At 35.0% G+C, this 23197-nt stretch overlaps 1 protein-coding gene across 2 annotated transcripts in view; it reads right to left on the bottom strand.

Annotated features, from left to right (window-relative positions):
- The window catches only part of LOC100891406 (WD repeat and HMG-box DNA-binding protein 1), a 44958-nt gene that overhangs the window by 16765 nt on the left and 4996 nt on the right, over positions 1–23197 (bottom strand). The window contains exons 2-14 of one of the 2 annotated variants that reach the window (XM_030999811.1): positions 22428–22622; positions 21935–22086; positions 21683–21791; positions 17453–17503; positions 15617–15663; positions 13671–13719; positions 12272–12471; positions 8466–8613; positions 5652–5862; positions 4981–5135; positions 2688–2872; positions 1222–1303; positions 441–606 (exon numbers count right to left, since the gene is read on the bottom strand). In XM_030999811.1, coding sequence (XP_030855671.1) covers positions 441–606; positions 1222–1303; positions 2688–2872; positions 4981–5135; positions 5652–5862; positions 8466–8613; positions 12272–12471; positions 13671–13719; positions 15617–15663; positions 17453–17503; positions 21683–21791; positions 21935–22086; positions 22428–22616 — 1744 coding nt within the window. In that variant the 5' untranslated portion in view covers positions 22617–22622. Of the gene's footprint in view, positions 1–440; positions 607–1221; positions 1304–2687; positions 2873–4980; positions 5136–5651; positions 5863–8465; positions 8614–12271; positions 12472–13670; positions 13720–15616; positions 15664–17452; positions 17504–21682; positions 21792–21934; positions 22087–22427; positions 22623–23197 lie in introns of those variants that run through there. The other variant, XM_030999812.1, reaches the window with a different exon arrangement.

The raw sequence follows: 23197 nt of genomic DNA, 5'->3' as shown, positions 1-23197 counted from the left end.
TAGTGTGAGGGGAAATTCGCTAAGATGGCGCTATTCATTCTGTAAGTGTCAATGGGAAGCATAGGTAAAATGGGGGCACTTCAGTTATGAAAAAGGCACTTTTCATCAATAAAAATGGGAACTTCGGGGGTACTTGAAAAAAGGTGGGGGCCACTGGCCCCCTGTGCAGTTCTTTGGGGTTATTGTCTGGGGAGGGGGGGGGGGGGGGGGGGGGAGCTAAATGTCCGGATACAAGGGTTGTTTTATATACCTATACATTGTTCATTTGCATAATTCAATATTGATAAAACCCTTGAGTGATGTCTGCGTCACAAAGTGCCCTTAAGAAATCTACATTGTCTTATACATGTACATGTGTAAATTAAGATGTCAATGTTAATAGAATGTCATCAGTGGGCTTTGGGTTATAAGATGAAAGCCATGCATTCTTGTATCATTACCAATTCCTGCATGATATGCAACTAATAATTTATCTCCATGTGCAGCCATTGAGATGATTGGTCCTGGTAAAGAGAAGATCTCTCGCTGAATACCACTTGTGCTATACAACCTCACCAGGCGTTTGTCACTTCCAACACCAATCCATCCTCCTCCAATTGCTAATCCCTAAACATAACACAAATATACAAGAAAACAAAGTTAAAGGGGATCTATACCTTATTCACTTTTACTCTATATATTTGGGATTCCATGCTATTGTCCTTTATACAAAATATCAGCAATTAATGTTTTGTTTTCAAACTCAAACCCAATTCAAATCTAGTTGAACAAGAATGAATGCATTTTACCACAGTACAATTTTCATAGTTTGCAAAATCACCAGTCTTTGTGCATAAGTGTAAACCTTTAGCAGTTTTATTGTTGTAATGGTTTACTTCAACCACTCCACTCACATGCAAATAATAGGAAGGAGACATGATCACCCCTCTTCAAAGCCTGGTTGCCTAGCCCCAGACAGAATACACTATCAAGGTCAGTCACTCTGAAGAGAGACTCCCTATTCATGCTCAGATGACATATAGCATGAAACAGTACAGACAGAGCTCATTAAACTTGTTAGATTGCTAAAATGAATTCTTCTATGATTCACAGTATGACTATCTAACTATTATTGTTTAGTCTTGTTCTCTTGATTGATGCAAAATCTACTTGAAGTATTCCTATTCATCCAATCATAATGGCATCTTATTTAGATGTTCCAACAGAAATCTGTAAACCTACCTTGATATTTTCTCCTTTAGGCAAGGATGTAGACCATTCTTTCTGGTTATCCCATGACAAAAAGTGATAACACATCAACAGGCTGTAAAGGGTTAAGAAGAAAACAATCAAGGAAGAAATTCAATCCCCCTCAAAAAGCAAAACAAAACAGCAGTAATGTAAATAGAGGTTTTTTTCAACGCCTATCGGAAATTGAGGCACTAATTAATAAAAAGTGTTAATCTTTGTAGTTTCTACATAGATACTGTGAGTATAATGTAGGCACTTTTATTGTCAGGAATGTGCAATTTTAAGCAAAACAGGACATAACCCCATTAATTTCAAATTTGTAGTCAAATTAAACAAAAACATCAAAATTTGTCCAATCTGCAAAAAACTGATAAATATCGCATTGCTGAAAGTTGAAATTTGCTAAATCATTAACATAATGTTAAAATTGATACCATTTATGACAAACTTTCAAAGAGTAATGTCATACTAATATGATCTCTGTGACAAAGTACAATTGGTATACAAAGTTAACACAATATAGGAACCAATCATAGCATTAATTTATGTCCTCTATTAATTGTTATGCTTCAGTGAACTTAGAAACATATACTCCAAAAAGTTCTCATTCCGCAACACCCAAAACACATCATTTCAATTTATTTCTTCTTTTTTTTTCATGAAAGTTTATAGGTTAATCAAGGTATATAATTTGTAAAGGAAGAAATGTTTCTGAAATGAAACAAGATTATGAGAAATTGCTTTAAAACACAACAGTTTTGAAAGTACCCCATATTAGTCATCAAATTGTGCCATTATATTATAGATATATGTTGTGATGTTCATAAATATTCTTTCTGTTATAAAAAGGGAAAATTCTTTGAGAATATCATTCCGTAACACTTGGAATTGCCTAAATTTAACAATATTAAAGGACCATTCTTTACAAATTGTATATCAAATACTTCCCCCTCTCAGAATGGAAGTACTTAGGGGAATTACATACCGGTAACTCTTTCTTAGTCCAGTTACTTTAACAATAGGACTAGTCAATTAGTAAAACATGCCTAGGCCTGAATCATAACAATTGTCCTTTCCACATTGGCTCTATCGCTGAAAGACGGTCAGGCCCTGAAGCACTGATAAATGCCTACATGTGAGACGACAATATGGATTTAGCACTAATTTTGAACATAGATAGATGGCTTTAATTTCACTTCACACTAGGTGAAATGTCATGCTACAGTTCATTCTAAAATTAAAGATATTGGTATTCTTTTGTTCAAAACTATCTATTATTGGATTCCCATTATAAAAAATACCAGTTTGCTTTCAAAATTGTGACTTTCTCTGAGTGGTTTGATTGTCAAACAAATAGGGTCATGTTTGCAATAGAAATTATTCATTTGTGTTAACTACCTAAACATCATAGTACCTCCAGCACCACATTTGGTGGGGAGCCTTAAAGAAAAGCTTACCTTGGATTTTCTAAATTGCTCTCGGAAGCAAGTAGGACAGCATCATTAGAGAGATCAGCCATGGTGTAGTTGTTTTGGTTATCAAAGTGGAGAGAATGATGGATAGCTGTATCATGGAACTCTACATCAATAGAGCTTTCATCCTCAGTGTCATAGCAACGAATTATTCCAACAGAATTCCATTTCTGTAAGTTAAACAAACAAAAACCAAAAACAAATTGATGTCCTTTTCTCATTTTTAATTGTTCCTCAAGAAATTCATTTAGTCTCTTTCCATGTTTGTATTAACCGTATCTAGCCTGGGCTATTTTGAAACTGCATAGTCTGGGGGGGGGGGGGGGAGGGGCTTCTAAGGCCTGCCCTGATGATCTCGGCTGTTACAGCCGATCGCCGCAAAAATTTGCATGCATGTCAAGTGAAGTGTATAGATTACTATCGTAATTTAATTTTTTTGAAAAATTCACTCATTTGCATATTTATATTTAATAAAATTCACATTTTTACCCATAAATCATATATTTTTCACATTTAACCCTATATAGCCCCGGCTATTTTGAAACTGCATATCGGGGGGGGGGGGGGGGGGGGGGGGCGGGGGGCTTCTATAAGGCCCCCCCATGAGCTCTGCTATTTACGGACCGATTTTTTCCAAACTTGGCGTGTTTGTGTCTTATCATGTACTAATCAAGAATGCTTAGTAACATTTATGATATATATCATTAATTTTAATATAAGTCTAATTAATTATGAAAATATGCTAATTTTCCTTGAAATTCTAATTTCTTATGTATTTCTTTGTTATAAAATCTTTTGTTTTTCATTGTTTTGTTATCTAGAATAGTTTATGATGGCCAAAAGGGACGTTATCTGAAGAAAAACAAAAAATAACATTCTTCTAACAACATTTCTTGTAAAACCCATACATTGTACACACAAGATTATTGGAAACCATTTTTGGAGCCGTTTTTGTGTGACATTGGTCACGAATATGTGCTACATCTCCGATACCATATCCCCGATTTTCACAAATAGGGTCTTAAAATGTGTGGGAGATGTCAAAGAAAAAACTCATAAAATTTCAGCGCCAGATTTAATTGCGTTAAACAGTTATCGCAAAAAATATATAGGGGGGGGGGGGCGGCTTCTAAAGCCCCCCCCCCCCCCCCCCCGGGCTATTTAGGGTTAAACATTAGTTTTCACTACATATATTCTTTAAACCATTTGGGATAATAATACCAACAACAATACAAAATTGGAAAAGCCAGGTCCTTCCTTATGTTATCTGTTGTTTTGATGATTTCTTAAGTATTTCTTTGTTTTTTTAACTTATCGTCGGTGGGGTGACAAAACCTTGTATCTCAATTTTTTGAGATTTTGATTTTTTTTGCATAATTGTGTACCTAATGGCCTACGACACCACCTGATAAATCCATGGAACGCCTCCTGTCTCGGTTTTTTTCACAAATTCCACACAAAGAGACAGGAAATTTATTTTTTCCGCTCTCCTGAAAATTCATGATTTTTGAGATACGAGGTTTTGTCACCCCACCGACGTTATGTATTTTATTGTTTTTGTTGTTTTATTTCATTTCTACCTATAATTTAACTATTTTGAACTCCAACATAAACACCTTAACTAAAAACAAGACCAAATAACCAATGGGTTATCTCTTATTTGGAAAAAAAAACATTTCCATATGTTTTGTACGCAAGCGATTTTCGGGCTGACATGCAAAGACAAAAGGTCAAGTGACTTTGTAACAGTAGGTCTGATTTTTGAAATATATATTTCCAACGATGCGCAAGACTCGAAAAATAAAAATTCATAAAATTCAGCGCAAGATTCTTTTGCGTTAAAAAATTATCACGAAAAATGTAGAGGGGAGGCTTCTAAAGCCCCCCCCCCCCCCCCCCCCCCCCCCCCCCGGGCAAGATAGGGTAAATGATCAAACAGATTTGTTGACATTTGTAATTTTTAAAAAGAAAAAATTGACATTCAATTATAAGGTACAGGAGCCAGAGATGGACAAACAGCAAAGATCTCCTTCCCATTTCCCTAGAAACAGATAATTTTGCCCTATTCTCCAAATGTACAGAAGTTTGATGAGCTAGCATAAAGTGTACTTTTCTTCCATATAGTTCAAGACTTGTCTGAAAGTCAATATAGATGTATTTGATACGTGACCAGAATATATCTTAACTCTACTTGAGTAACATAGCATTGTAATAAGAAAGAGGGAAATATGATATAGATCCCTACAATAATGTACGCTTGGTAATATCACAATCTTACCATGAATCGACTTGACAGGTGGATAGGTGTTGATGCTGGAATGAATGGTTTCTGCATAGGAGTAACTTGGGCAGGGACAGGTGCACTCAGAACTGGTGGTGCTATGTCAGTCACATCCGATATACTTCCTGTGTCTTCAACATTTGAAGCACCATCTGTGAACATCAATGTCACTGTCTTTCTTACAAGGGCAGATTACACCTTACAAGTTTGGAATCTTATTTTCTATCTTCTCACTGGAACAACTTCCCTAGTGATGCTTAATCTCCAATTGTTAAAACTGTATCTTGTACTTATCATTTACTCACTAAAATTTTTCAATGCATTGGTTGGGTGTTTTTAGTTGTATGAAACATATGATTCATATCTTCAATTGATTACCATAATTATGATTTATCAGCTCTCGTTAAGGCTGAATATCATGCTCAGCATGACACCTTCATGCGATAGATGCCTGAACTCAAGGGCGAATAGATCATATAATGAACTAGTTTCGTGCATCATTAGTATACAGTCGAACCTCTCTACAAAGACCACCTGTCTACAAAGGCCACTTTTTGTGTTTCCTTTGGGTGGTCGCTATAGACAGGTTTGACTGTACTACTGTTCAAAATGTACTTTATTTCATAATATTTTATATACTCTTCAATTAACTACATAGTGTACATTACCCATAGAAGGTGCATCTCCTGTGAGCATGGCCAATCTTTGCTTTGCTCTTCTAATCTCTTCATGGACCTTATCATCATCATCATCATCATCAACTAGGGCATCCAATTCATCTTTGTCAATGTCTGCATTGGTTGCTTGGTTAACTGCCTCCAGCAAGTCTTCATCTGCTGCATCATCAAAAAGATCACCTACAAGTTCATCCTCTGCTACCTGTATACAAAGATGGATACCAGAACCATTAAAGACAAATGATATATACTAGGTGAACAACTTTTATCTTTCATAATTTTGTCCATTTTGGACAACACTCCCTGTTCAAAGAAACAAATAATAGAAGACAGACCATTTCCAATTATTTGCTGTATCACTTGTCTCACGCGATCTAAACAGCGATCCTGGGTTCTGCTTCCTCCCATACCCATAGTAACAAACAAGGTTGTAGGTTAGTATGCTTTGTATTATAGCCTGAAACAAGATGGAACTTTGAATGCGTGCAGTCGGAAATAATGCCTCCGCCATAGAGCGATTTTACAAACCAAAACAGAGCAATTTTTCAAATTCAAGTTATATTGTAATCCATCAACAGGTTCTAAGAATATTGTGATTACAAGCTGTTTTTCATATACATGTATTACCCTTTGATCTTTGACCCTAAAATATAATCAGTTCAATGGCCTTGCAAGATACATACATGTCCTAGTTTAAAAGTAATTCATCCGTCAGTTCTTATGAGAATGCCGGGACAAGCTATTTTTGCATACATAATGAGCCCCATGACCCCCACAATCTAATCACTTCATTGGCTCTGCAAGATACATACAGGTCTTGAGTATGATGGCAATTAGTGCTGTAACATCACAGATATCTCCAATTCCGTTTAACCGCCAGTCAAAACCGGACGGTTGTCGGTTAAACGATTTAAAATAAAAAAAAAAAAAAAAAAAAAAAAAAAAAAAATTGCTGACAAGCCAGGTCCATTTGAAAAAGCGGGTAGGACTTTCATTTAAAGGCGCCGATTTGTACTTGTGAACTTGTCACATATAATATTAACAATGTCGTTTTTAGAAAAATGTGTAAGATCATTAATGTAAATAAAAAACAGTAGAGGACCTAGGATAGAACCTTGTGGTACACCATGGGTAAAAATTGGATGAATTATTATTATAAACTACATATTGAGATCTATTACAAAGATTACTTTTAAACCAAGATGACAGACAATTTGGAGTTTTGTTCTAGTTTCAGAGTGGTGAGTCAACACACCGATTACTGAGCTGGGAGACATTGCCAGGCATAGTGCCAGGTGGAGGGGCATAAATCGAAACTTTAAAAAAAAAATTAAAAAAAAACAATAAAAAAAAAAAAAACGAAACCGTCCAATTGAAAACGGAATCCGCCATGGGCGGTCGGATACCGGACGGTTAAACGTTTGACTACAGCACTAATGGCAATATGTCCATTGTTTCTAATGATAGTGCAATCACAAGCTATTTTTTCACACATAATGAGCCCCATGACCTTTGACCTCATGACCCCCACAATCTAATCAGTTCATTGGCTCAGCAACATACATACATGTCCTAAGTTTGATGGTAATCTGTCTAACGGTTCCAATAATAATGTGATGATCACAAGCTATTTTTGCATATATAATGAGCCCTGTGACCTTTGACCCCGTGACCCAAAATCTAATCAGTTCATTAGCTTTGCAAGATACATACAGGTCCCAAGTTTGGCAAGATTCCATCAATCGGTTCCTGAGATAACGCGATCACGAGAACAGATGGACAACCCAAAAACATAATGCCTCCAGGTGGCGGAGGCATAACAAATATTGATTTCAGCATAAATAAATTTTCCCCAACAAGTTCCATTCTATGCAAAGTTTACTATTCTTAAAGTCTAAGTCCACTCCAAAATTAATTTGTTTTTTTAATAGATGCCGATTTTGGAGTTAAAATCAGATATTTTTAATGTATGGAAAACTATAGAACTTAGAAAATCACTACACGAATTGCCAATTTGGTTATCAGTTTGTGACATCATTGCCTCACTATTTATCAATTGTTTTATATATTTTTCATGATTTACCTGAAGAAAAAAAAAAATCTATATTAGTGCATCCACACAAGAACATATTACTAGTTTGTCTGATTTTGTCTGCTTCTATTGGAAAGTACCTTACCGGTAAGTTATTTTTGGAGTGGACTAGCCCTTTAACCCTTACTGTACTGGGCTATTTTGAGCACCTCATGACTGTCCGATGAACATGAAAATGTGCACGTTTGTAGATATTTACGTAAGGAACAAGATGGTATAATTAGTTTTTTCCTAATATGCAAATTTTTGTTGTTATAGCCTAATTAATTGCAAAATGCTAATTTTATGCATTTTAAAGAAAAATCTACATATTTGTCAGTAGACCTGTGAAGAATCTTGAAAATATATTGAATAAATGTTTCCTTCATCTCAAATTCATGAGGTTACATTATTTTTATGATATTTTAAAATGCATATATTATGAATACGCATTCATGAATATCAAATCTGGAAATATACAGGGAACTAGAATCATTACAAAAATTGTCAGATCCCACTTTTTGAATGTTAATTGAAACTCATTATTCATATGAAACTTCTTTTCTAATACAAAATAGTTATTTCGATGTAATTAATAATGATAATTTATGCAAATTTGATGCCTCCCAGGCCCCCCCCCCCAATACAGTAAGGGTTAAGTTCTTATAGATGAGTGTACACATTTGAGCAAAAAGCAAGTCAGTACAATGTAAATCATAGAGCAATAGTCATACCTGGTTGTTTAGTCTTCCTTTGTCATCTGAGAATGTAATGTCTTCAAAAACACCAACCTGTCCCATGACATCAGTAAAAGCTAGTTCATGTTTGATGTGCGGGTTCCAAGCCAGACCACATATAGCAAGCCCTTTCTTGTGCTTTGACCTGTAACAGATAAATGCAAATGTTGGTCCAATACTTAAACATTGTCTGCATTATGACCTCAAAATATGTTGAATTTTTATTGGTATGATAGTCTGGCAGTCTGTTCCAAAATGGTCATCCCATTTTACCTAAAAAATGTTACTCCTCAAAGTTACTTAAAACGTCTAAAGTCAGTGGCAAAAGGGTTGTCAGCCTGATCATAGCCGTCAGGTTTAGTTATAAACAGAGCCCCCAATATAGAATTAAAAGTTGAGTCAATTTAACCCCATCTGCATCATTCACTAAAATTTGTCAGTTGGGAGTACAATGACTGGACATTACAAAATGCACAAAACTGACCAAAATTTCTACTGGGACCGGTTGTCAGATGCCCAGAGCTGCCAACCTTGTGCAACCCCAAAAAAGGAATAATGAAAGGAATTAACACATGAATGGTATTATGGCAGTGACATAGCCTTGACATCTTGCAAGCTTCTGTCATAAATATTGTCTCCTCCAGTTAAGGGTTCAATTTAATATTAGCAATCAAACATACATATGCATGCATTATACTTTGTTATGAAACAGATTCTAGAACATAAGCACTCTAATTAGTCAAATGATAACATGTGACCATCTATAATTTGTTTATACTACCATGACAACCATTAAAAAAAGGTCCTATCTAAGAGTGACAACCCACAGCTAGAAGTGGGTTTCTCAGACACATATATACAAATCTAGGACAAGGACATTGATGTGCGCACTGAGATGGGCATCATACTTTTTATTTGCGTTTACGTGATGTCTTTCAATATAGCAAATGGTGAACTCCATGACTGTGCTACCCTTGGCATTTTGATTGGGTTTGTTGCATATTTCTTGACCTCATATTCATATTCAAAAACTGTTTTTATAAAACAAATAATTTATGTTTTGAAACTTGTGCATTAGTGTTATGAACTGCACTTGATAAGTCACCATGCGCCAGATAATGAACTAGGCCTGAGTCATGTCTGGAAGTTTCCAAACCGGGTCCCGATGGCCTTGCACGGATTGGGAACCGGTGTCCCAATATCAGCTACCAGGATCTGTCACTTGCCTCTATAAATAGCGAATATCCTCAGTATGCCCCTTAAAAGTGACCTATTTTATCAATCTTATAAATCAACACAAAATAAGAACTTATACCTTCAAAATTATATTACCGTAATTAACGTTGTATAAACCGCCCTCGTGTATTAACCGCACCCCTCTTTTTTTTTTTTTGCCAAGATTGTTTTTTTTTTGTGTAAGATCATTACTGTAATGTAAATTAAAAAAGAGTAGGGACCTAGGATAGAACCTTGTGGTACACCGTGTAATAGAAGAAAAATTGGAGGAATTATTATTATAAACTACATATTGAGATCTATCAGAAAGATTACTTTCAAACCAAGATGACAGACAAATTTGAGTGTTGTTCTAGTTTCCGGGTGGTGAGTCAACACACAGATTACCGAGCTGGAAGACATTGCAAGGCATAGCGCCAGGTGGAGGGGCATAAATCAAAACTTTAATTTTTTTTCTTCGATGTACCGTGTATAAGCCGCACCCCTGACTTTCAATTTTTTCGGCGACAAAAAGGTGCGGTTAATACACCGTTAATTACGGTATGTAGATGCCGCCGCTGTCACTGGAAAAGCAGGCCTATGTCTCGCTTTTTGCTACGCAGGCGAACGCTTTTTGCTACGCAGGCGAGACAAAAAAGATTCCTAAAATAATTAGCAAAAATCCATACCAATAATTTGGTACAAAATCATATCTACAATTCATGAACTATCAGAATTTGAAATAAAAAATATGGGTAACCAGGCATTTTGAAGAAATATCCTTGAATTAAATGGAACAATTGTCAAAACAATTTTTCGAGAGTTTTCAAGATTCAAGTGTGCACGCATTTTAAAGTTTGTGCCATGCTTGCACTGCTGTTTGGATGGTGGATATTGAAGGCAAATGGCTTAGGATGATTAGCAATCTTATAAGGAATCCTCACACATGAATAAATCACATTTTCAGCGTTCATTATTAAAGGCAGTACCTATTTTGAAATCCTGGAAAAGACCTGAATTTTTTTTTTTTGAATTTCGGCGTTTGGAGCATCTATAAACTTTGTGCATGCGTAGGCATACATTAGAGGGCAGTCATGCATGTAGCCATACGGTGACACATTACCTGAAGTTTATGCACACCAAGTTTGATGCAGAAATGAACATCGATCAGTTCAGCAAAAATATTTAAGAAAATTGAATTTACAAATTAGCGTCTCGATGTGACGCAGCGACAATCACAATCATATTAAAGAGGACTTGCTATTCCAGAAGATCAGGAATCACCCTAGAAACCTTGAAGATTTTGACATTTAGCATTCAGAAGATAGTTGAACCACAAAAAGGTAAGAAAGAAATAATGAGAAACATTCTGACAAAATCAACAGGTGATCCTTATCCTATGCAGCAGATTACCTAATAAATCTAATAGAGCCACTTTGGGGGCACTGTCCCACCCCCCTCTACCAGAGGGTTAGGTACCTGGGGGCCGTTTCTCGAAACCGTCATAACTACAAGATCAACGACATCTCGCCACTGTCGCGAAACTTGTCAGCTAAGTGTTTCATGAAGCCGTCTTTGTCAAGATGAGCGACAACTTCCGCGACAAGCGAGTTGTCACTGCTCCGAACCTGTCATATCTTTTTAATTGCTGTAAAGCGCCATCACAAGTCAGTTTGTTGCTGTTCCATGGGACGCGAAATGTACGATTAGTTTCACTATCATTTTGAGAAAAATATAGACGAGTTCGGTACGTAATTCTCTGGGATGTGAAATGCAAATGTACAGAAATGATAATACAAATTATACAGAATTTGTAAAAGCTGAATATAAACATTAAATCACAAATCATTAAACTATAACATATAAATAAAAGAGATAAGAATGTTAAACACCGTTGTCCATAGTCAATCCATAGTCTTTCTTAGGATACCATTGTACCTTTGGGGTCTATGTGCATTATTATTCCCTCTCTAATTACTTCTTTCAAATTATATTTTCAATATCAAATCAATTATATAACGAGTATTATGAGACTCTAGAATAAAAACTGGCTGAGAAAAGATATTTTGCCTAAAATTCCTCGTCACAATAAACAAAAAAAGTACGTATTGATAAACTATCACATTATGGTATCCTTCAACTACCTTTTGAGTGGATTGTCGAGAAAAAAAAACTCACCGGTTTTTCTTCAACTTAAGAATCTTTACAGAAATATGCAAATCGTTTGATGATCTACATTTGATAATGACACTATTTGTTATTTATTTTAGGAGAATTAATATGTATATGTTTCTTTTTGAACAATTTTAGCCCCAAAACTTGTTTTGGGATATTCGTGATAAATCAAAATGGATCGTGACAAAGACTATGTTCTTGAGCTGCTAGTATCGCGATATATCGATATCATGTCTGTCATGGCTTTTTGAAACGGTTTATCCACTTCATGACATCTCCGTAGGTCGCCAACAAAGATATGACTGTCATGGAGTTGGTTTCGAGAAACGGCCCCCTGTTGAACATCTTTAAATCTACCATATTAATTGATCTCAGATGTTTGTTTTGTGACAACGCTGAAATGTAATACTAACCTTTGAACACATTTCTTTGTCTTGATATCCCAGAAACACAAAGTACCATCAGTGTTGGCTGAAGCAAGGTACTGCCCACATGGTGACCAGGAAACAACAGATACAAATCCACCAGCATCTTCAGGTTCCAGAGTAAATACTACATCCCATGAAGACCTTTCATACACCTCAATCTTCTTCTCCAATGGAACAACTAAATACTGCAAATAAAAATGATATCTTTTATTGTTTCCCACATACAAAGAATCTTGCTCTACGATTGGTCAAAAGTAAATCATGTGATAAAAGATAGTTTGCCCATCATTGATGGAAGAAGAAAAGTTTGTTGCACTGTCTAGATAGTAGTACTATCTACACAGTGTAACACACTTTTACTGAAGATTGTATACGTTACATATACGTATGTACATAAGTACTGCATGCACTGTATGTATCGTAGACCTATTGCTAGCTGTTAATTGATGACTTGTTGCTCTAAAATGACGGAAGAAGTGAAATGTTTCTGATGTGGAACATAAAGCAAATAATCACCTTTTGGTTTCAGGCGATGGCAAACTATCACTTCCTCTGCAATCTGAATGCATACGCTATTTTTCCTCAGGTTTGCTTCAGAAGGATAGCCATATTCCGAGGCGGAAGTGATAGTATTTCCCATCACCTTCACCAACGGTAAATATTTGCTTAATATGTTTTTAGTTTTTCAGATCGCCGAGGAAGTGATAGTTTGCCTTGCCTGAAACCAGAAGGTGAATATTTGCTTTATATTCCACATCAGAAACATTTCACTTCTTCCGTCATTTTAGAGCAACAAGTCATCAATTAACATCTAGCAAACAGAGTACGAATCGTACAGTGTATGCACTATGGTGGTGTGACCATAGTTTGCGCGTGACCAAAGTTCGCATACTAAAACTAAAAGCGCTTAAAGAGGAAAGGAATACGCAGCGTATACAATTAAAGTGCGTTGCACTGTGTAGATAGTAATTCTATCTTCAATGAAAGTGCGTTGCACTGCTACACAGTGCAAAAAACTTTTCTGCTCCCATCACTGATGGGGGAATTATCTTTCATCACATGATTTACTTTTGACCAATCGTAGAGCAAGGTTGTTAGTATGTGGAATATAATATAAAATATCATATCATATCATATCATACTTATGTTAAACAGTTTGATTTGTTTTGGCACTAAGTGTAACACTGTAGCAACAAATGTCCCTTGCACGTTGCAAATAGTCAGAGCGACATTAATTTGAATTGTTGCTGTATTCAACAATGTCAACAAATATTCTGAAAGTTTATTTCTACATACCTAACTCACATTTTCCACTGTGATCTTGATTAAGAAATGAATGCAAATAATGATTATGAATTTGGATTTTAAATCACAAGTGACTTACCTCTCCACTGTGGGGTTTCCAATCCATGCGACATAATGTTTTTGACAAACTGCAAGAAAGTTTGGAAGTAAAAATTCCATTAAAGCAAAAATGTTGTTGTATTATTTACAAAAAAGCGCTTTTATGAGCTTTGGAGATGACCACTTTGGTTTGAGCTCCTGTTGCTGTTATCAGCTAAGATGGCATTACAATGGAGTAATGGATACATCAGAACCACAATGTTTAAACACAATTTGATAGCAACATCAATTTATTTGTCTCTGTATCGCCATATCTTCGTCCCATGTAATGAATGATGACAGATTGATATTTGGAAATTCTTCAAGCCAAGTATGTCTGTCCGTAATTTGGGAGTAATATTCAAATCATATGCTAACCTCAGCCTTCATGTTAGCAAAAACATCAAATAACACCTACAGAACCTCATTAAACCAACATGCCATGCTGCTGGGCGGCTCTTGTCCTATCCAGACTTGACTTCTTATGATGATTTCTTTTCTCTTCTTAGCCTCAAGAGACTTCAGAGATAGAGACTAAGAATCTCTGCTGCAAAACTTCATGCATATTGAAATGGATCATGAGCCTAATTTATGATACAAGGATCAAATTACTTCAGAGTAGGAAAAAATCATGATTTAAATTTATGTTTATTTGAATCAGATTTGTCACGATATGAATAATTCCCCTGATTAAAAAAGAAATAAAGTAAAAGATTGGTGCAATACACCAGTTTACAGTTGTATCAGTGCGCATGCGCAGACAGTTGACCTCGGGTCATTGGCCCCGGAAGCGGGGCCAAAAACCTTTGACCAGTGGTATTTATGCGTAAATTAAGATTGCGCCCATGCAAATGATGATTTGCGCGCACAACGCAGCGCGTAGGCAGTGATATCATCATAATTTGCATGGGCGCAATCTTAATTTACGCATAAATACATGACCTCTAGGTCATTGGCCTTGTTTAAAATGGCGCACACAACTGTAAACTGGTGTATTGTATGGTCTCATGGTTGAGGTCATGAGGATACTTTGTAAAAGCAATCTACTTTGTATTTACTGTAAAAGCGATCTACTTTGTATTTACTGTAAAAGCAATCTACTTTGTATTTACTGTAAAAGCAATCTACTTTGTATTTACTGTAAAAGCAATCTACTTTGTATTTACTGTAAAGGCAATCTACTTTGTATTTACTGTAAAGGCAATCTACTTTGTATTTACTGTAAAAGCGATCTACTTTGTATTTACTGTAAAAGCAATCTACTTTGTATTTACTGTAAAAGCGATCTACTTTGTATTTACTGTGAAGGCAATCTACTTTGTATTTACTGTAAAAGCAATCTACTTTGTATTTACTGTAAAAGCAATTAATCTACTTTGTATTTACTGTAAAAGCAATCTACTTTGTATTTACTGTAAAGGCAATCTACTTTGTATTTACTGTAAAAGCAATCTACTTTGTATTTACTGTAAAAGCGAACTACTTTGTATTTACTGTAAAAGCAATCTACTTTGTATTTACTGTGAAGGCAATCTACTTTGTATTTACTGTAAAAGCAATCTACATTGAATTTACTTTATCATGTCACAGTTCACTATTTCGAAAAGGTCTTTAAGTCCTTTAAAAGAAAACTGGAGAACAAGCTATGGCATGAAATTTCACCTGATGTACAGGATGTATTAAGTAAAATTCTAGCCATCTTTGTAAACCACACAGGCTAATTTTGTAAGTATGTAAAATGTCGAGACAAAATCTATACTGTTGTCTCACAGTGTGGAAATTGATCCAGGCTTCGATGGTCACAGTTAGGCCTAGGGCCATGTTTACAAACGGAAACAACTCGGGTCTAATACACAGTGTCACTAAATTTAGTAGCATAAATCTTGACAAAAGTTCTGCATCATACACTTTGATTATTGAAAAGTGCAAAACATTGATTTGGTATACCTGACATCACTGCACTTGGGAATGAGAACCGATGATTTCTCCCAACTCTAGAGGCAAAGGATGAAAAATCAAGACAAATATGACTGTCTTTTTAATTGTCTTAATTGCCTCTGCACTAAATTCAGTATAGAAAATGAATGGAATCATTTGTGACATATTCCAATGAAAACAAAAGACCTGTAATCAAATGTAAACTGATGACTATGATTTTGACCTACTAGCTCAAAAATGTAATTGGCTAATGTTCCCAAGCTCATCTCATACCTCTTGAAATTCTTGACTTATTGTGATAACAAGGGTAATACCTCTAATTTCAAAACTTGACTTCTATATTCTATGACCTTTGACCATTGCCCTTCTTACCAAATATCTAATCAGGTCACCTCTTATGGCGACACATTCTATCACCAAGTTTGAGCCTCATGTCTCTAGTGATTCTTGAGATATCGCAATAAGGCTAATATCTAGAATTTAAGAAATCGACCTGTGACCTTTGAACTATTAACCCCAAAATTGATCAGATCGTCTTCCAATGATAATACATTGCATTTATCATCAAGTTGGAGCCTCATCTCTAGTGGTTCTGGGTCATTTGATAAAGTTGGGCCAAAAAGTATGACGGTGTTCATGTAACGTAGGTATGAGTTCTTCTACTATACATGGAAGAAGAAATTATTATGCAATGAATATATATAGTAGTGCCCTGCCAGTATTGTTCTTGTTTCTGTTACTTTTCTTCAAAATCTTTGCTTAATACACATTTCTCTTTTTTTCTAACTTTGGGTCCATAAAATTGATTAACCATGAAGATTGAGTACTTCTGAAGATAGTTAACTATGCTTTTTATGCAAAACTCAATTTGAGCAAACATTGTTACAGTTGATAGGAGACATAGTTTCTCACTTCTATATGCAATGTGCAGCTGAGTGTACATACAATATAACATGACAGATGAGTTTTAACTCACTCAACATTTTCAAAAAAAGAGAAAATATTTAATGATATTTAAAAATCAAAACATGAAAGGGATGTCAACAGACAATTTAAATGTTGAGGGGGCCTTCTTAAAAGGACTTGGTAACATTGTTCAGATAAGAGAAAATGATGCTAGGGTCGTTGCTTCAATATTGGATGTACAATTAAAGATAATCTGAAAGTTTGAGTGAAAACAGAACATTATTAATGATAACAAATTGGGAAAAACTGATCTGATCAATTCCTGAATTCCCCAAACTATATTATTATAATTTAATTAAATTTGAGATGAATGTAAATCGTCACAAAGCAATGCATTGGCTCTACATACCCTTCCAAACACCTAAGTGTTGAAAGATTTTTAAAAGCCTGTTGTATATTTCTTATTTTCATGGAAAAACGGTTGGGAGATTTTACTGTTAGAGGGTGTTGAACAGTGATGCCTTCAAAGAAAATCATAAATATCTTTGTGGTTTGAGAATTTTTTCAGGATGTTTTGCAAGTTAGAGGTTTAGTACGGTATAGAAGAAATATAATGAGTAAGATTTCATTATAAAATTATGCAGTTTTTTTCATCTACCTTCTACAATGTTACCGGTTCACCTTAAAGAGAGATACCATTGATCTAAATTGATCAAAAGTCCTCTTATCAATCACAAAATTACAACCCCCTTTGTGTACCAAGTACACAGTCGCAATAGATTTCACGTTGCAAGTGATTTAAATGAATTGCATAAGAAGGGCTTCATGTTTCAAAATTTGGAGGTTCCTAATGTTTTCAAAAAGGTAAGTAAATGACAAGAAATTTAGGAAGTACATGTTAAATGCAGATTACTGCTTTTGTCATAAGACTTTTCTCACCTGTTCATCTATGTTCCATACTTTCAGAGTTCCATCACAACTTGATGATGCCTATAAACAGAGAAATAATGGAGAGTATTATCTTATGTTAAAAGTAATAATAATAATAACAATTAAAATAACAACAATATTAATAACAATAATAATGATAATAAATCAAAATAATAATAACATAACAATGATAATACATAAATTTCCTTCTTCTCCTGCTATAATTTCAACAGACACGATACATTCAACAGTGATTTTTGGTAATTGAGAATGCCCTGCTCCACTACAACAGTACTTGTGGCGATGGCAGAAGTGGCATGCACCCTACTACACATGCAGGCTGCTATAGGCACGTAATGCTTCACTGGTGAACGTTAGCTACTGGTCAGGCTTCCCTGGCACATAGCAGACAACAAATACGATTTATATCAGTCAATCAGCAGCACTTGCTAATTTGCGTCTTTTAGTCATAATTATTCATAAAAAATTGGGGCATGCATACTTAATGGACGAAACATGGGGTTGCTCCCATACCTGATTTTTTATTCACACATTTTGCATGATTTAGTGTCATTTTAAAGATGAGATTTTGAAATTTTTTGCAACTACATGTAGAAACTCGGAGAACCAATCCCGACTAGCACTCGTGCTAACTTTTGGTTCTCCCTTTAACAACATTTTAAGTTTTTAAGTTTAGAAATATCCTTAGAAAAATCTCTACGTATTATTAAGTTATAGCTAATTCACAGGTTTTGATATGACATGATATATGATTAAATTAATTTGTATGGTTCAACTATGGATATTTTCTTTTTCTTTGAAACCCATGTACATGGATATGTATACGACATGTTATTTTTGTTACCCACTTGAATACATTTTGTAACATTGTGTTATGTTGTTGTTAATAAATTCAAATTCAAATTCAAATTGCATGAAAATCATGTCAACAAGGATTTTGAATTGGCTTTTTAGGCTTCTATATTTGTAAAAAAAGATCCCATTTCCTTGCACTTCCGATTATCAATGCTAATATTCACCACAAAATTAATTTTTATAGAATGAGTAGTTGTCAATCTATCTATTGGTATCAAAATCATAAGATTATATGGTGTAGCTTGGTCAGGAACCAAGGTAAATCACATGTATGTAGATCAGGGAAAAAAATTAATATTTATTTTTCGGGGGCTACTTTTCAAGCTTGCCTGCATAAAAATAACACTCTATGCAAATTTACGGGGGCTCTTTTAAGATTTTCGGGGGCTCTTTTGGGCATTTTGGGGGCAAATTCGCCCCAAGCCCCCGTATGTTTTTTTCACTGATGTAGATTAAAAAATTCGAATTAGCAGAAACTGCCCGTTTACTTCCTTTTAAATGTTTCTTCGTATTAAAGTCAAAGAAGAAGTCATTCTTGCTGGTCAAACATACTGTCTGATGCAGACTGCAGAGTTAGAAAAGTTTCCATCATCTCGAGATATAAAAAAGCCTCTAGCAGTTGTGAGTTTTGCTTTAAGTACTGTGGATCGTGTGCGCGGTAAAGAATTTATGAGAGGAAAGTGCTAGTGACAGAAAATTTACTCAACATGTTATTATTTTTGTAATAGTTATGATCAGGTTAGTATACAATATTACAGATATAACGGTTTTCAGAATAGCACCTCTTGGGAGAGCCAGTTCATAATTTTGCACTACTATTAAAGTAGCTTTATTAATAGAATTATTGAAGTGCTCAATGTGTATATATATTATACCTTTATGTGGATTCGTGTTAAGATGTCAAAGAATACGGCTTTGCATCAATTTGATTTTGAAATAATTTGCACACTGGAGTAATCTCCCTGGTAAACCATTTTAATTATATGGTTGGCTATAAAGCTTGTTCAGGAACCACAAACACAAATCACTATGCAAAATTGCTAATGAAAAAGTTGCAAAATTAAAGTCAATTCATATTGTGAAAAATCATACTTCTAAACAACTTTAAGGGTCATGTTAAATTAGGAATAGAAATGGAAGAGTCTGAAATTAATCCGCTCTTTATCATCACAAAAGTTCTACGCTGAAAAATCATGCTTGATTCAGTTGAGTTTGCAAAAAAGATGCTGAATAAATCTTCACTGTATAGTAAGCCTTATTAGCATTTGTGCTGTTATAGCGAAGGCATGACCATTGCCGTCACATACAGCACTATCTGTACAGTAATAGCTGCGCAAGGAAATATAGATGTTCAGTACATATAAGATGTAGGCAGACATACGCACCAGGAAAAGGAAAAAGGAAAAAAATGGAGAGAAGAAGAGATAAAGAGAGAGAAGAAGAGATAAAGAGAGAGAAGAAGAGATAAAGAGAGAGAAGAGATAAAGAGAGAGAAGAAGAAATAAAGAGAGAGAAGAAGAGATAAAGAGAGAAGAAGAGATAAAGAGAGAAGAGATAGATACAAAGATAGAAGAAGAGATAAAGAGAGAGAAGAGATAGAGAAAGAGATGAAGAGATAAAGAGAGAAGAAGAGATAAAGAGAGAGAAGAAGAGATAAAGAGAGAGAAGAAGAGATAAAGAGAGAGAAGAAAAGATAAAGAGAGGAGGAGATAAAGAGAGAGAGAAGAAGAGATAAAGAGAGAAGAAGAGATAACGAGAGAGAAGAAGAGATAAAGAGAGAGAAGAGATAAAGAGAGAGAAAGATACCAGGGTCAGAGAGGGAGAGAGACAAAGACAGAACTTTTTTTTCAGGGCATTTTTAATCTGAAGAAAAATCCAGAAAAATTGCATCTCTTATAATAATAATAATAACAATAATAATAATAATGATCATATTTATAATAATAATAATAATAATAATAATAATAACAAGGGAAACGCTCTCGGCGGTCTCGCCTGCATAACGCAATTCAATATGATAAACCAGAACGTCAATGACGTAGCGCTCATCCGCACCTCGCAACAACAAATATCGTAAATTTTATGTGGTACACTTTTGAACTGGTCAAAAAATAAAAATTTGATGCCCTGGAAGGGACATAATTTCATTTCATTTGCATAAAGTACCGTAAATAATCAACGGAGCAAAATCTCACAATTCTGTGTAGAAGTTTAGTGTTCCAAATTTAGCTCTACCAGATTAGGCAAACCACATCAAAATCGGTCGAGAAATGAGGGAAAAGAAGCAATTTTTGTTATTTTTGGAATAAATTTGCATAAATTACCATAATTAATTAATGGAGAACAATTTCAAAATTCTGTGTAGAAGTTTAGTGTACCAAAGTTAGCTCTACGATATAAAGCAAACAAAATCAAAATCGGTCGAGAAATGAAGGAGAAGAAGCCTTTTTTTGTGATTTCGAATAAATTTGCATAAATTAGCATAGATAATGAATTTCACGATTCTGTGTAGAAATTTTAAATCCCCCTCCTAGCCCTATCATATGAAACAATCAGAATCAAAATCGGTTGAAAAATAACGAAGAAGAAGCATTTTGAAAATCTGGATGTTGATACCACAACAAAGTCTAAGTTTGTTGACCTTAAATGACCTTTGACCTTAACTTAGTGACCTGAAATTCTACTCACATGATTGGGGAGACTTGATAACCCTATCGTCCAAGTTTCATTGACTAAGAACTTCTACTTTAAAAATTATATCAAAAATTCAAAAACTTAACCTTATGTTAAGTTATTGATGTTGACGCCGCCGCCGCCGCCGTCACCGGAAAAGCGGCGCCTATGTTTCGCTTTTTGCTACGCAGGCGAGACAAAAATGACAATAATAATTGTTTCCAATGAAGTACTTTACTAGCTACAACGTAACCTACCAAAATGCTTATAGTATTATTTCCCCGGCCAGTCACTTCTGTTACGAAGCTACCCATTACACTGCACACTCTCCACTTCCTATTTATCACCAATGTCATGTTTGCATTTTCTTTTAAAATCTTGAAGAAAATAAAGGAGCACAACTTGTTGAATGTGTTCACCAATGGAAATTAAATGCATTCACTATGACTACTGATTTTGGTTAGGGATAGCCCATAATGAAAGATTGGCATTATTGGAATAAATACAATTTTCTAAAAGTTACTTTTTTAAGTTTTCATACACTTGAGTTACTGTTTTAAAAAACACACAACAACCTTCATCTGTATTTTACAATTAAACAATCATATATGTACACTTAACACTTGTACAAAATAAATGTCTTATTATTGTTTACATGACACTAAATTGGTTTGAAATATGATGCCTTACCACATACTGATGTAGGGGATCTGCAGCAACACTGAGTACAGGAGCTGTATGTCCTTCTAGAACCTTCTGACTTGAATCTCCTAGGTCCACTACTTTGATATTGAAATCACTGAAATGAAATGAGTACACCTTTAAATTTCCCAAATCCTAAATAGCTATACTTTGAAAAACACATATTATTTAGTGACTTTTGGGTATCATTTTGTATGGAGTCTGCATCACAGCTGAGATTGAGTTTAGTTTGTTGCTTACCTTGCACCAGCTACTAGTTTGTGTCCATCTTGTGAAAGAGAGATGTGCGAGACGGGAGCAGTAAATCGTGCAATAATACCATCTGATTGTCCATCAGGAAAAGTGTAGGCTTGAACTGTGTTTGCGTCAGATGCACTAAAAAGTTTTCCTCTCTGATTTAAATAAGAACAAATCCACAGGCATCTCTGTTATGTAATTTTTTCTCTCTTCAGGTATCCTCTTTGTATTATGAAGTAAAAGAAAAACAAATTTTTCATTTGAAATATGCATTCAATTGCAGCAGTTGATTCTTTAAAACATTTCTCAATGAAGTATTGATTTTGCACTTAAAAAAAGAAAAGAAAAAAGAAACATACCAATACACCATACAATTTTTTTTTCATAATGAATTTATCATAAAATTGTGAATACTTAACACTGAATATTACTTTTAAGTTACTGGTAGTTAATCAACATTTACACTAAGTTTCAGTGCAGACTAAATAACACTCACATTAATGGCAAGAGCTGCAGTAGATTCACCAACATCAATACTCTGTGGATCGTCGTCATCTAAGCCCTGCCAAACACGGATATCTCCATCACTACCACATGTTAGGATGTACTTGCCAGTCTCATCATAGCACACTTCTGTTTGACCTTCACTGTGACCTATACGCATTACTGGAGGTGACAAAACCATCTTGATCTACAAAAAAAAAACATATTGGAAAACTGATCGACATTACAAGAATGGTGTTCTCCTTTGACGATTTGGAAAGTTATTCTTGATTTAACATCATGACAACAGACAAAACTTTGTTGGCACCAATTATCTCTGGCTATATTATAATGTAAATTACCTTTGACATCAATGATCTACTTGAAGTACTTCCTCCAATCTATCTTCTAAAGCATGCTGCCTTGGTGCAAAATTCTTACAGATAACACACTGTACGTTTTAACTGTTACAGGCATGAGACAGAGCAAATCGGGAAAAATAGGAAGACTATGCTGAGTTTTTTAAAATAATTAATGAGGGCTGGCAGCTCAATGAAGAACCACGTTTAAAAAAGGAAAACGTGCATATCATTAAAACACTATAAAATAAATGGGCACCATGTATGATGTAGTTTTGTACACATTTTGGTTTAAACCGTGGTGCATCTATATTGCCTGGTTCTCTGTTACAGTAAAGACACATGCCTTAAATTAATCGATGGCCAGGCTGTCGATGCCCCTACAAAAAGATCAATTCACGGCCAAAACTTTTCCCGATTTGCT

This window comes from Strongylocentrotus purpuratus, unplaced genomic scaffold (genome assembly GCF_000002235.5).
Source record: "Strongylocentrotus purpuratus isolate Spur 01 unplaced genomic scaffold, Spur_5.0 spur5_scaffold_5, whole genome shotgun sequence".
NCBI lineage: Eukaryota > Metazoa > Echinodermata > Echinoidea > Camarodonta > Strongylocentrotidae > Strongylocentrotus > Strongylocentrotus purpuratus.
The sequence above is the reverse complement of the archived record's forward strand: the minus strand, read 5'-3'. Positions and strand labels throughout refer to the sequence as shown.